Source organism: Homalodisca vitripennis, chromosome 1 (assembly GCF_021130785.1).
Source record: "Homalodisca vitripennis isolate AUS2020 chromosome 1, UT_GWSS_2.1, whole genome shotgun sequence".
Classification (NCBI taxonomy): domain Eukaryota; kingdom Metazoa; phylum Arthropoda; class Insecta; order Hemiptera; family Cicadellidae; genus Homalodisca; species Homalodisca vitripennis.
Window position 1 is genome coordinate 80712972 of NC_060207.1, and position 14987 is coordinate 80727958.

The following is a 14987-nucleotide window of genomic DNA, read 5'->3' on the forward strand; positions in this document are numbered from 1 at the left end:
CATTACTGAAGCTTATAATTCTGGAACCTGATAAAATTTCTATTCTGTTTGTCCACATTATATTGCTAGAATAAATAGAGCTCTAGGCTTGAAATCATGCTTGAAAATGTATTTCTACAGAGACAACTTTGGGTTCAAAGATTGTGCATATCCCTCCAGGGAATGTCCCTCACTTTATTCTTAGCAAAGCTACTTACGTGAAACTTGGTATTGCGTACTTCTACCTTATTATGAATTCTGTCCTTACTCAATATTATCATTTATTATTAAACTCATATAATTCCTTCCAGTCATGTATTACATTTAAATACATAACTTCAGAACACAGTGTGTAACTACACTCACAGCCGGAGCTAACAAGAGACATACATAAAATATCAGCCTATCTAATCAACAGCAAGGCAAATGGAGGCGAGACACTATGTATAAAGTCTATGTTTACAGAAAATGTATAATTCTTTTACGCACCAAGCCTTGCAATCATCCTGTCTGGCAAAGGTCGCTAATACAACTACACACTGTGTACTGCATTTATAATTTCAATTGATGTTATATTCAGATCCTACACACAACTAGCTGTAATTAGATACCATCTACTTGACAAACTGGCTCCATAGTATGTTCAATGAAAGAAAACATAAACTTCATCTCAACATTGTGTGATATGTAAATATTCTGGCAACTCCCTCTGTAGCTCAGAATTATTTTATTTGTTGGTGTTTTCGCTCACTCAACTTTCCGTACTTCATTAAAGTTAACTGGATAAGAAGACAGTTTACTTGATGATAAAAGATTTTTGTAAACAGCTTCTTTTAGCATTAATACTAAAGGACTAATTCTTTGATAGTCGAAGCATACTCAATTCTACCTTATTTAACTTATAACCCATGAAAGCTTGATGTTTTCATCTATCTAGTTAATCATTATTCTTTTTATTACTACATTACTTAACGTTTTTACTCATTTTAGTTAGTGTTTGAGTGTTTATTTTTTCTTTTTGATTGTGACATTGATTTTTCCGATGATGTGTTCTTGTTTGAAAAATAATTTTTGTGCTGAGACGTTTAATGTTTTAAGGCAGAATTTCAAGCTCTCTTTTGATATTCTTATATTCAAGAAATCACTATAACCATAACTATAATACAAGAAATTCAGATATGTTGCACTTTCCAATTCATAGACTTTGTTTGAGAATTCAACACAGTATCTTGGAAGAAAATTATACATAAGCTGCTTACTAGATTTAAACAAGAAAGTGTAAAATAAAAGTTTCAGATATGTTAAAAGAAAAAAACTATTACTCTACTGAAGAATATCTATGTTATACAATAATTTAATAACATTATACATATTTAATTGTACAACAACATACTTAATTAAATATTTGACTTTGACGATATTTGATAACTGGTAGTAATATTAAGTTCTATTTTATACCTTGACAATGTCACCTGTTCTTCCAGTTGTGCTAGATTAATAGAATGTATACAGGGTGACCCATGAGTAACCCAACAAACTTCTAAGGTGGTTTTCCCTAATAAAAATAATGAAAAAGTTTATATAAACATGTGTCAGGAAATGTTTTGTTGGCAAACTACAGCTAGCAAAAGATTTTGCTTCATTTTCTGAGAAAGGGCAGAAATAAAGCAAAACTGATAAGACATTCCATATTTGAGATATCAGACAAAATATGCAAAATTTAGTCTCAAAAAACAATTTCTTTTAGATTTGAAGTACACTCACTTTATTAAATGGGCAATAAACATGTTAACTTTTTAACCAAAACTTGTAGATAGCTTATTCTAAAGACAATGATGTAAAATAATCCAATAATAAACAAACACAAAGTTTAAAAAATTACAAACAATGTTGATTTAATAAACAGATATTGTATTTTCTGTCTTATTTTTCGTGTTTATTAATTTCATTAAACATTAATTTTTTAAACCTTGTGTTTGTTTATTATTGGCCTGTTTTACATCATCCTCTTCAGAATTAAATTCTCTACAAGTTTTGGTTAAACAGTTTGTGTGTTTACTACTCATTTAATTAAGTACTTCAAATCTAAAACATCATGTTTTTCGAGACAGAATTTTGCACCTTTTGTCTGATATCTCAGATATGGGTGTTCTTACAGGTCTGGGAAATATTTTATTCAATTTTTCAGTTAATTTAATTTTATAGGAAATCCAATACATTTAATACCTAACTTTACACCATAAAACATCAGTTTTGCTTTATTTCCATCCTATCCCAGAAAATTGGGTGAAATCTTTCATTAGCCATAGTTTGCTAACAAAGCGTTTTTGGACATATATTTATATGAATTTGTTTCATTATTTTGATGAGAAGAAACCACATTAGAAGTTTGTCAAGTTACTCGTGTTAACGCCCTGTATTATGTAAACTGTGACAATAAAGAATTTGAATTTGTATTTTAATAAATAGACAACTTTATTTCATTCAAATACAGAGATTACTAGACAAGTTGTCCTGGAGAGCTATTGAAGCAGTAAATAAATAAAAAAAACAAAAATTAAATGAAAAATAGTTTTGTATAGTTTAAACATGGATCCAACTTCACTATCTCACATTTTTCAAATGTCTAACAGGGTTGTAGTGCTACGCAACTGTACCTGAGCAGACATGTTGATGGCAAGCAAAGAGTACTTGGTGTCGTCAAGCCGCTGTAGCACTGATTGTGCTGTGGAGGTCTTTCCTGTGCCAACCACCCCCGCCAGCAGCACAGGGTGATGTGCTGCTAGCAGTTTTGATGTGAAGTACTCGTAACGTACAGAGTCCACCGTTGGCACCACAATCTTGAAAAATGGTAGTCTGCAAAAAAGTGAAACAGCCTAATGTTTTTCTTTGGACTAATATAGGGTGGTGTTGCCAGTGTCGGTTTGCACATTCAAACAAGCAGACACCAGCCACTATAAATTAACAGAACCTACTCAATTAAATCTGTGTTAAAAATTAAACATTTTAAATATTGGTAAAGAGTTCCTTAACGAGACCAACACTGCATTGGTTGAACTCCACCTGGTAAAGAATAAAAGTTAGTATGGTAATTTTATAACAATTTTTTCTGAATGCAATAGTACACTTATACCTATTTCGTATAAAAATTTGGTCTTAATCAGATCATAAGTTTCTGAGTTATGAATGTTCAAAGTTACAGTTTGGTTGAACAGCACCAAAAACCAGTACCTTTTTTTGTTCTAACCAACAATAAAAACTGTAATGGTTTGTAAATAATTTGTGTTATGTGTCTAAATTGAGAAATAAACAAGCTAAATTTTAATGTAACTCCTGTTTTTTAACTATATTACTTAACTTAGTTTTCCATCATTGTTCAAGATCTGGTATCTATAATTTTTGATCTAAGAGTAGGCACACTAATGAGGATCAGTCAGACTAAAGTTGTAGTAAAGGCGTTAATATAAAGCTTTGATTTTGCAGATAAAGTTTAGTTGTGGCTATCATATAGATTACAGAAGTATACAAAACTGACAAATAATAATATTTAAAATTTTCTTCCTTCAACAGGATTTCCTGTAGAATTATACTGTAACTATCAAAAACACAATATATAATACCACTTATATAATATTAATTATCTGTTACAGAACTCTTCTTAATCAACTGAAACAAAGGTTCATAGTAGACAGGGCCGGCCCTAGCTAATTTTATAGTGTAAGCAAACAGTAGTTTTGGCGCCCCCCCCCCCCCCCAATAAACCGTCATACACTACACCGTAGAACGGTAAATGTCACATACCTTGTACCTAAATAGTAAACAAAGGGGAACAAATTAGGAGAAAAAAAAAAATAGCTGACAAACCAGAGTTTATGTTTATTTACCAGTGTTCATTTACAAATACAGTGACACATTGTAGACTACAATTACGATACATTACATTATTAAGTTTAAGTTATGTGATGTATGATGGAAAACACAAAATCGTCTACAATCAATATTGTGTGTACAAGTCATTGTTAAACGTCAGGTTGTATTACAGACAATTCAAATTAAAAAATAATAGCCTAATAATTACAATTAAGATACTCAATGTTGCAATTAAAAAGGAATTCGTCTGGCTTTTAATTTTGAAAACTCTTGCAGTAGAATGTCCGTTTCCATTTCATTTAGGGCATCATTTTCAATCGCCAAGGTTGCTAGACCACTTAAGTGTTCTTGGCTCAAATTTGATCGTAGGTAAGTTTTTATCAGTTTTAATTTGGAAAAACTTCTTTCGCCACTGGCCACGGATACTGGCAGCGTTAACAAGATTCTCAATGCTACAAAAATATTTGGAAAAGTATCCACATAACCACGTTTGGTTATAAAAGACAACGCTCCAGCTGGGTGACTTGTAGGGGGCAGCATTGGTCCAAAGATTTGAAGCTCATCAAACAGCTCATCTCCGTTAATGTCATATTCTTTTGGTTTGTCATCTCCATCACCACCGCTCAAAACTGTTTCAAGGTGTTTGCAGGCTTTCTTTAACTCTGATTCACTCCATGCTTTTCCTAAGCTAGCAATATCATAGAGAAATTTAAAACCTTCACTATGGTTTTCCATCAGTTCAAATCTCTCCTTTAACGAGGATATTGCTCTATCAAGCACAACAAAGAAGAAATTTACTTTAAACAAATCTTTACCAGAACTTGCAGCTTCATCTTCACTCTCGTAAGAAAATTGTTTTTTAACTCTTCTTGGTCTAACTGTTTTTTCTTGTTCAAAGTCACCTGCAACATCAATTTTTTCTGCAAGTTCCTTTGTATCAGTAATGACGCTGTTTAGTCCTTCTTCAGATCTCATAGTTTCCAAAAATGATTTTACACTCTTAAGAAGATCTATTGAACTTTGAAGATCATTTGTGACCTTTTGCAACAGTTTACTAACCATGTTTGTTTTATACAGGATCTCATGCCAAGTTACAATACAACACAGAAACTTGAAGCTTTGCAGTTTTTTTACTAGTCCTACGGCAGTATGTCTACCAAATGCATCAAGGTTCTTGTCTTGAGAAGCTTCATATAATGCATCATATACTTCTTCAATATGGTACCTCAAGGGTAATAATGCCTCAATTCTACTTTCCCACCTAGTGTTGCAGAGTGGTTTGACTGTTAGACTCGAAACGTTTTTCAGCAAAATACTCCATCTTTAAGTAGAACTAGAAAAAAAGTTATATATTTCTTGTATGGTGCTGAAACAGTCTACTGCACTATTGCAAGACAGAGCTGCATCGTTAATTACCAAGTTCAGGGAGTGGTTTCCACATGGAACATAAAATGCTCTAGGATTTAGATCAAGGATCCTCTTCTGAACTCCAACATGCTTTCCCTTCATTGCCGAACCATTATCATAGCCCTGACCCCTCATGTTTTTTAAAGGAATTCCTCGTTCTTTAGTTCTTTCAATAATGCTTCTGTGAGACCTTCACCTGATGAATCTTTAATAGGAATGAAACCTAAAAAATGTTCTTTAATTACCACATCTTCATTTTCAGTAATCTTCACAAATCTTATCACAAACGTCATTTGCTCAGTATGGCTAACGTCAGGAGTGCAGTCTAATATTATCGAATAATATGTGGCTTGCTGTAGGTCTTGCAAGATTTTATCTTGGATCTTGGCTGACAAGAACAGAATGAACTCGCTCTGGATATTTTTGCTCAAATAATGAACGTGTGTTTCTTTTGATTTGATCCTTCTCACATGTTCAGCCATAAAAACATCAAACTTTGCTATGTGTTCTACCAATTTTAAAAAGTTTCCGTTGTTACGTTCAAAAAGAACATCCTTTTTCCCTCGAAAGGCCAACCCCTGTGTCCCCAAAAACTGTACTATACACAGTAATCGTTTCAGGACTTGGTGCCAATGTTCAGTTTCAGCATGGATAAGTCTTTCATGTTCTTCATCAATAGTTTTGTTTAATCGTAAACGTACAGAGAGCTCACGCCAAAACGTACAGTTTTTAACATGAGCAGAGGATTTCTCGTGACTGGTCAAAGTCTTGTGTAGGTTTTGCCAGTCAGAATACCCTTGGTCACTAGCAAGAAGAGAATTCGTGTTTCCAAACAGTTTGCAAGGAAAACAAAATGCTGCATTTTTCGATATTGAGTATAGTACCCAATTTCTGTGAACTTGTTCTCCGTTGCACAGCTTCCTTGTGTAATGATTTGAAGAAAATCTCCTACCTTTACTGTCCGCAGGAAACTCTTTGTCAGTGACTTGCTGAGGCCCTCGTTCAACAAGCACTTTCCGTACCTCGTCATTTATTTTGGGTGGCCACTTCCCACAATCATTTGAAATCACAGGTAATGTGTTTGTGTCCTTGTTCGGTTCCTGGAAGACAAAACAAAACATTATAGTTGGCATCGTGGTGTAATCGCAAGAGATGTATGATGTGTGATAACTCTGTTAAATTACCCTTTTCAGGATTTCAAATATTTAATGCAATATTTATATCTATATTTTATTATAGTCTATAATAAATAGGCCTTCCTATTTAGGTTTAACTAAAATATAGTAAACATTTTTAAAACATCTTTTACACCTATCTATGTTATGGTGGTATAAAATAAAAATTGGTTTAAATAAAAGTCAAATAAGGGCTTAAACATTTGTGTGTTTTTTGTTTGCGGCCACCATATTGAAACGGTAGGCCTAATCATATCATATTCATGATTAATAATCCAACTAAGTTGGCCGAGGTTATTGCTGGACCTATTTATCCTAAAAATGCTAAGTAAGTTAAATAAGTCAACTTACAATTTCAATGACTTGTTGACTATGCGTAACAACAGACGTAGATGAAGATGACGACGACATCACTGTATCAACTAATAAATCATCATCCACAACTTTGGTGGCGGCTACAGAATCGTCACAATCAATATTTGATGGTAGAAATGGTGTTTCTGTAGCTAGATAACTATGGAATTGACTGGTTGACGGTCCAGGCAGAACCTCAGATTCAGTTATTGGTAAATTATTGTCCACATCATGATCTAATTCGGTTGTCTCTACGCTTATTGATGCACTTGCACATAATGGTGGATTTGTTAAAAACCTTTGCAGTGCTTTACACTGCTTTTCATCTTCTTTAGATTGCTGCAACTTTCTTTTGCGGTTAAATGCTCCAGATGTTTTTTTCTTGCTCGACATTTCGTGTTAATTAAAAACGGCATTAATTTTACAACTTACTACAGTACAACGCACATCAATGTAATTATATAAAATAGTAAGACAGACAGCTGTCATGGCGAGGGTGCTTGCGAAGCGGCGCTAACAGTGACCGTAACGTAACTGCGAGACTCAGACTGCGAACAGAAATAGACATATGAGTCATGCGGACGGTTCCATGTCACTCGCGTAAGGGGTGGGGCGTGTGTATCGGGTAGCGGTGCATTAGTCAGTGCAGGGCGCACGTGCACAGCGCCCCCACGGCGCCCCTCTCCTCGCGGCGCCACCCGCGGCCGCGTAGTTCGCGTATATCACGGGCCGCCCCTGATAGTAGATTTGATTACTTGATGTTTAAAAGGGTTGAAATATACAATGAAATGTAGTGTTAGAAATTACATTTAATCTGTATTTTTATTCTTTGAGGTATCTAATGTTTTTAGCCTTTTTTATGATAACATTTTAAATCTTTTCCGTCATTAAATAATAAGTCTGTTATCATGCATTTAATGGCATTTACTATTATATAAATTTAACTAATGTTGTTTAAGTAACGTTTAAAAACTAAATAATAAAACTCACTCGGGATCATATCTCCAGGAGGAGGACAACTCCACCTCCCAGCTGACAAAGTTCTGTGTCTTTACATCCACAAAGTACTCGTAAACAGTGTCCTTGAGTGGAAACACTCCCTCCATCTCCCGAATGTAGGTGTCCACTTTCCTGCGACCTGATTCATTCACTCCAGCGCACAGCGACCAGATCATGCTGGAATTGATTTTAATTCAGATATATAACACAGCACAGGATTGTTTTAAAGTGAATAAGAATTTGTTTTAAGTTTGGACTATTATTATTTGGATGTGAACATCACTAACCAGCATATAGTATTCAAAGTTGATTACGATATGTCTTCAATTGTCAGCACCAATTATGCTAGAAGAGGAAATTGACTCAGAATTACTCAGCTTCAAAATAAATTTAGATACTGATTACCGAAAGCAAGGATGGTACAAATATTTCAAAAATTTGTTTCGAACCCCAACTTTTTATACAAAGATTAAATTTTAAACTAATTTAAATGCTTTTACTGCTTCACCCTGAAGTAGAAGACTGATATAACAGGCTCCATTGAGAATGAGGTAAACTCAGGCAGATTGAGGGTTAACATAGTATGTTATTGCTAGGGAGATACCGAGGTATAATACCTTCACTGCAATATACAGAAATATATTATTGATACAAGAGACTGCTAGAAAATACATGTAGGTAGGGAGGATTTAATTATAATTTCAACCAAGGTTTAGGCACTTATCTTGATGGATGATTTACTTATAAAAATCATGTTTTAAGAGTCATACTGTCAGTGATGATAAGCTACACAACACTATTTTTCGTGTCATACAGAAGGCGACCTTATAGACTGTGTGGCAAGTAATAAAACTGCATCCAAATGTTTTTTAGTGTTATTTAAAATACAAAGCTTTGTAGCCAAACATTTTCATGGAGTAACATGTTTACTTTAAATTAATTAACTTTACTTTAAATTACTCAGATTAAATATTTCTATTTGTTTTAAATTGCCATCACATTTTCACATTATAGAAATATTGAGAAGAAAAGCCAAACACCTTATGAATTGTAAAGTAATAATATTAAATGCTGGACTGAATCACAAGCTAATGAAGTGATCAAGATTGTTTTAACAATTTAATGCTAACAAGTATTATATACAAGTATATTATATAACCTTAAAATTAAATATGTACAACATAATGCCTGAATAAAAATTGGGAATATATCATCCTGTTTAATTGTACAAGCTGTTCTAGTTAAGTCACTAACCAGAACAGAAACCAGAGCCGGGCGTAGTACTCATACTGTGTGATTTCAGGAGGATCGGCAACGAATCCATTCTCCTCAGTGGTCAAGATGGCCAACAGCTTGCACAAAGCTGCCACGGCACTCAGTTCCGGTATCACCACTATCTGGTCACATTGCAGCCGTACAAACTCCAGCATGGGCCCCACGTATGTGTCAAAGTTCTTTGCCATCTGTGTGCCACATTATGGACAGAACATTAGATAGGTTAGGAATCAATAATGGATCTGTGTGTCCCAAATGTAAAGGGAATGTCCAAGGCTACACTTTACACTTTATTATTTATTTCTAAAAGCAAAGTGAAAATCACTTACAGTGGTAACATAAGTTTTGTTAGTGTAACTACTGAGCCAAGATGAGACATAGGGTTCCCAACCAAAATCCTTGTAGTCGTTGTACACCATGCCGCACCGAGACACAGTGGCCGGTGAGGCTACAGCCAAATCTTCCACTTCAAACAGCAGTGATACCTAAAAACAGACAATCATTATTATGGGTGATTTTTAAACGTCATTCCTCTTTTTTTATTTGAAATTCTATATAATAATATACTGTTATAGTGTCTAGTTGAAATTTAAATGTTTCCTACTTCTTTATTCTACATATCTAAAGATGAAACACAACTGTCTATTACTGTTTTATGCTGAATACATTACTGCATGACTTTTTTATTTGTTCATTCTTAGAATTGAAATTTAAAAACATTCTATCTCAAAATTTGCAGTGTATTTATTACCTGTAAAGTAACTTTCAAATACAATTTTAATCTAGAAATAAACCCCTTTAATTTGATTTTTATACATATTATTCCCATTAGTTGAACTTTATGGATCGCAAAAGACACAAATCTTAATGATATGAAGATAACTAGTTAAACAGTCTTAAATAGGTCCCTTATTGTCTACTTTAGTTCACAATATTAATAAAATCAAATGTATTTTTAACATACACAATCTTTAAAATATACATTTTGAATAAAGTTAAAAATAAAATTGAATATAATTTAAAACTTTTTAAAATATTAAAAAAAGTTATTACTTTAGAGCAAAAATATCAAAGTATTCTATTATAAATAAGTAGTATAAAAACATATATCTTTGATGAAGTAAGTTAGTTCCACCTCCAAATCACAATTAAGGATGATAATATCAACCACACCAAAATAAAGTATTTAATAGTCAACTGAAGATAAGAAGTAAACTATTGTAGATTAAGGAGGAGTACATTTAAAATTTCCACTGTATTTAAGTCGTATACTAAAGCATATAATCAGACATTCAAATAGATCACAAGGAAATGATGACAGACAAATAAACACTAGAGCTGTAGACAACATGAAAATAGTCGGACCAGGCTGGTGTTTCTGAATACCCGTTCAACACCCCCACCTAACATTGTTGCCAGTTTTACGTGTAAGATTACTTATCTGCCTAAACATTACCAGATGTTAACATAAACAAATATACATAAAATCATCTGTTTTACAGACCACATGTAAATCAAGCAGACAGCATAGGGTGAAAGTCAAGTGATAGTGGTGGGCAAAACTGATCTGGTGTGGGCTGCTCTAGTAACCACAATAATGCATGGTAATATAAAATTGAAATGAGATAAAATAAGGCTGAAAGAGATCATGAATTAAGGTGAGCTAATTACCACAAATTATTACTTTCTCATCTTCTGCTTTAAAGAGTGGTGTAAAAGGTCAGTTGTAAATATGGCAACATTGTTACAATCTGATAAGGTCAAGCTGAATCTATTTTTCAGTTGTTCCTTGAGCTTGGTGGATATAAATTAATTAAGCTTTTCAACAATAATCTAAAGATTGAAAAAAAAAGAAAATTCTGCCAAAACAGACTTAAAATTAAAACTAATCCTGTTTACCTATTGTGAAATAGTATTGTGTCAAACTTTTAATTGTGCGATAAAAAAATAAAATTAAACTAACCTGAGGAGGCATCGTTATCCGCTCACTGTTAATCAGTGTTAACACCTTATTGTCGTCCATGACACTGTTCATGTTCTCTATCCAGACAGCATCTACTGGACCATCAAACAGTATCCACTTCTCATCACTGCCTTCATCTGAGCATTGACACATATTACAGTGAAGATATACAACACAAACTACCTCGGGGACATACTGAATGTTTTTACCACTCTGGTTAAAATCGAGAGTAAAGAGGAAATATGATTTTAAAACAGTATTGAGCAGCAATATAGTTATTCAGAGTTAACAACATCCAAATTAGTTTAGTTTAATTTTTAATTTTGAATCAAGTAGTGTAATCAAAATTTTAGGAATTCATATTGATAATAATCTTTCATGGGGACCTCACATTGATTTTCTGTCTACTAAATTATCTAGAATTATTTTTTTATTGAGACGTCTATCTTGCTGCATAAGTGAAAATTATGTTCGGACTGCATATTTTGGATACTTTCAGTCAATTTTGAGATACGGATTAATACTGTGGGGAAATAGTGCTAGAGTTCAGGAAATACTGGTGCTTCAAAAGAAAGCTGTTAGAATTGTTGGTAAAGCTGAATATCTTGATCATTGTAAACCTGTTTTCATTAACCAAGGAATACTTACAATAGTTAATTTATATTTGTTTGACTTATCTGTTTACATTTTAAATAATAAGGACTTAATAAACCATACACAAACACATAATTATAACACACGAAACAAAAATAACATTTTAATTGAATATTGTCGACTGAGCAAATCTTTGAATAGTCATGTTATAATTGGCTTGAAGGTGTATAACAAATTGAAACATTTGATAGAAAAATACCCTCTTAAAAAAAATTTATAAAAATAAACTTTATGAATGGCTATTAAAAAACCCTTTATATAATATTGATGAGTTTTTTTCTATTAACAAAATAGACTTTTAATGATTGTTTTAAGATAAACTCATAATATAACTAGTATAATTATCAACTAGACAATTAATGTCTTATATTGTTATATATATAATATTTATGTATTATACTTATTAAATATTATTTAGAGACAATGCTACTTAGTCTGTAGCTGAATTAGACTTTGTCAATGCATGTAACATGTTTTACGACAAATAAACAAATTTATTATTATTATTACAAATCTGGCTTGTTTCCTATCAAACTCTTCAAGGATGACTTGAAAATTCCATTAACACAATGAAGCCCAGTCTAGTACAGATGAGCTAAGGGATCTGCACATGGTGGCAGTCGGTCACTTGATGGGGGGCAAGGTAGAGGGGCTTCTTTTCCAAGAACATTGATTGGGTTTTCCCTTAAAGCCCATCCTTAGGTATTCTCGTGGCCCAAGAGGCAAGAACTGTAATAGTTACTGATTTATTAAGTTATCTCGTGGTTATATTCAAATAAAAGGTGTTCAGATAGTTTATTTATTTTAAATAAATCACAGAATGACAATTCGTAGGTAACATAAAGGTTTCATGGATGGCTGGTAGAGCCTCAGTTGCTTACTCGAATCCCTCGGTCCATCTGCATAAGAGTGTAACTCCTCTGATTTCAATTTTGTGGGTGAATTGTATTTATTTATGTTTATAGTTGTTGAACACAATCTATTTATTTATATAGAAGACACTACTGTGATAGTTCTTAGGATTACACAACCAGTGTCATCTAACTAAATCCTATGTTTTCCAGTTTCTGTAGTGTAACAAAACGTTCTTAACATAATTAAATTTTTGAAATATTTTGGAGACTACCTTCAGTCAACAGAATTTAAACTGAAACTGCTGATAATAATGTTCACTTCCACAGGTAAATTGAGGGAGCAGAGCTTTATCAAAATTGGCTGAAGCTTAACCAATCAACAACACATGTGACAACAGCAATCAGTATCACTTTCATCATATTGTCAAAAGCTTGTCGTCAATTTCTTTCTGTTTTTTACTAAAACTTTACAAACATACCTTACAAAACATAATATTACAAATATTTTTACCTTATTTTGATCAACAGAAGAAAATCTCAAACCTTTAAAATTCCAAAGATAAAGCACTTATAACATATTAGCCCCAGACACAATGCATAAATCTTTTCTCAACATATTTAGGATGATTCAAAGATCTGTATGTGTAGTTTTTGTAGAAAACACATTATTCTGTACCAAAATTATAAATTGAAAATAAAAATTTAATATCTGCAGACAGTACCTGCGCAAGTCTTCCTCATGATAGCCGACAAGACTCCATCCAACCATTCGTTAGTGGCCAGATTGTACTCTCCGTAGAGCTCTCCCAGGTTGAGTGCTTTAGGATTGATTGGGTACTCCTAGAAAGCACATCCACTAATATTAAGTAGCATTCCAGAAATATTTTACAATACTTTAACTATTGGATTTTAAGCACATATGATAAAAAATGACAAAATAATTTTAATCAATTTGAATTAAGATTTTTTTTATTTATATTTTACAGCTTCTTAACTGAAATTAGAAACCTATAAAAGAAGGAAGGTAATAGCTGGAAAATGGTTCCATTCCATTCCCCAGCTATTTGCTCTTTAAAAAGCTAAAAAGAACACTACCTACCATTATAGATGTACATAACATTTCTTTTGTTAAATATATTTCATGATTAGTTTGTGTTTTCTTTATGACAATTCCAATATTGTTGTGCAATTTTAAGATGGTCTAAAAATATTTTTAGATAAAAAACACACTTAACTGACAGTTTAAGTTGGATAAACTGTATTGTCTTAATGTGCATTAATTGCTTTTTACTTCTATGAACCTCTTTGTCACTGTTAATGTAACTGTGCACTGCTAACAAATGCAGGATAGCATTCTTCTTAATTATTAAATGTTATTAAGTGTGAGTCTAGGTCCAACGAAATGACATTAGCTTTAAATTAGTGCTCAAAATTAAGCAGAGTTTAGGTATTTACTAGGATTTTCAAAGTTTTGGTCAACAATTAATTACGCATTTGGCAATGATGTATTTTGCTTTAGATCCTTCTGGACTCTCTGTTAAAGTCTAGATCTCACAAATAGTGTTCCTCTCCTTGGATATATTATTAGTTTTTATCAGTTTTTATTCACAGTCTCCACACATTCAAGACAAGATTGTCTTTAAATTTCTTCTTTAAAATATAGTTAATTTTTTCATTGAAGAAAAGCTCTTCTTAATGGAAAACAAATTAATTTCTCTATAAGGTTTTTATTTAATTTTCTAACACAAATCCTTTCGACATCCAAAATGTCATTGTCAAATGTGAATCAAACAACAATGTGAAACAGTATAAATATTTTGTGGAAATTAATTCAGTGTAAAAAATTATTGAAGAATTGTGTGTTTCTTGTAAATAAAATAGTTAACTTTGATTTAATTCTCTTGATAAAGTTCGTCCTCTAGGGTTGAATGGTAGAGAGCCCTAAATTCACCTCTTTAATAAAGGCATCATTTATTTTCCTACTTCTGAATCAAATCAAAAATATCTTTATTACATTATCATCAAGATAAGTATAGTGTCATACAATATTACTGAGGAGCAAGTACAATTCTGAGTAATTTTTCAAAAGTCCGGTTGAGTTTGCCAGCTCATGAATTCTTCGATGCTGTAGAAGGGTCGATTGAGAAGCCAGGTCTTCAAGTGACGAGCGAATTGTTGTTGATCCACCTTTTTCAGCATCTCTGGCAAACAGTTCCACATTTTGGCGCCGATGTAACTTGGCTTATGTTCAGTGCTGCGGAGTCGGTGCACAGGAAGGCAGTTTAGTCAGTGGCACATCTGGTGTTGTAGTGATGGAATTGCTCACCCCTTTCTGCCTGGAGTCTTGATGTGGGCACACGTTACTGTTTCCAGGATGTACAGTGGGGTGGGCTGAAAAAACTAAATTTTCGAGCATCGAGTTCTAATAGGGCTCAAAAGTTGTGTGTTATCGAGCTG

General features: G+C 33.0%; 1 protein-coding gene across 1 annotated transcript in view; it reads right to left on the reverse strand.

The window, feature by feature from the left end:
* LOC124367727 (dynein axonemal heavy chain 2) overlaps window positions 1–14987 on the reverse strand; it is a 184276-nt gene that overhangs the window by 86454 nt on the left and 82835 nt on the right. The window contains exons 45-50 of the mRNA XM_046824842.1: window positions 13253–13370; window positions 11023–11159; window positions 9389–9544; window positions 9039–9247; window positions 7776–7961; window positions 2637–2835 (exon numbers count right to left, since the gene is read on the reverse strand). Of these exons, the coding sequence (XP_046680798.1) occupies window positions 2637–2835; window positions 7776–7961; window positions 9039–9247; window positions 9389–9544; window positions 11023–11159; window positions 13253–13370 (1005 nt within the window). The remainder of the gene's footprint in view (window positions 1–2636; window positions 2836–7775; window positions 7962–9038; window positions 9248–9388; window positions 9545–11022; window positions 11160–13252; window positions 13371–14987) is intronic.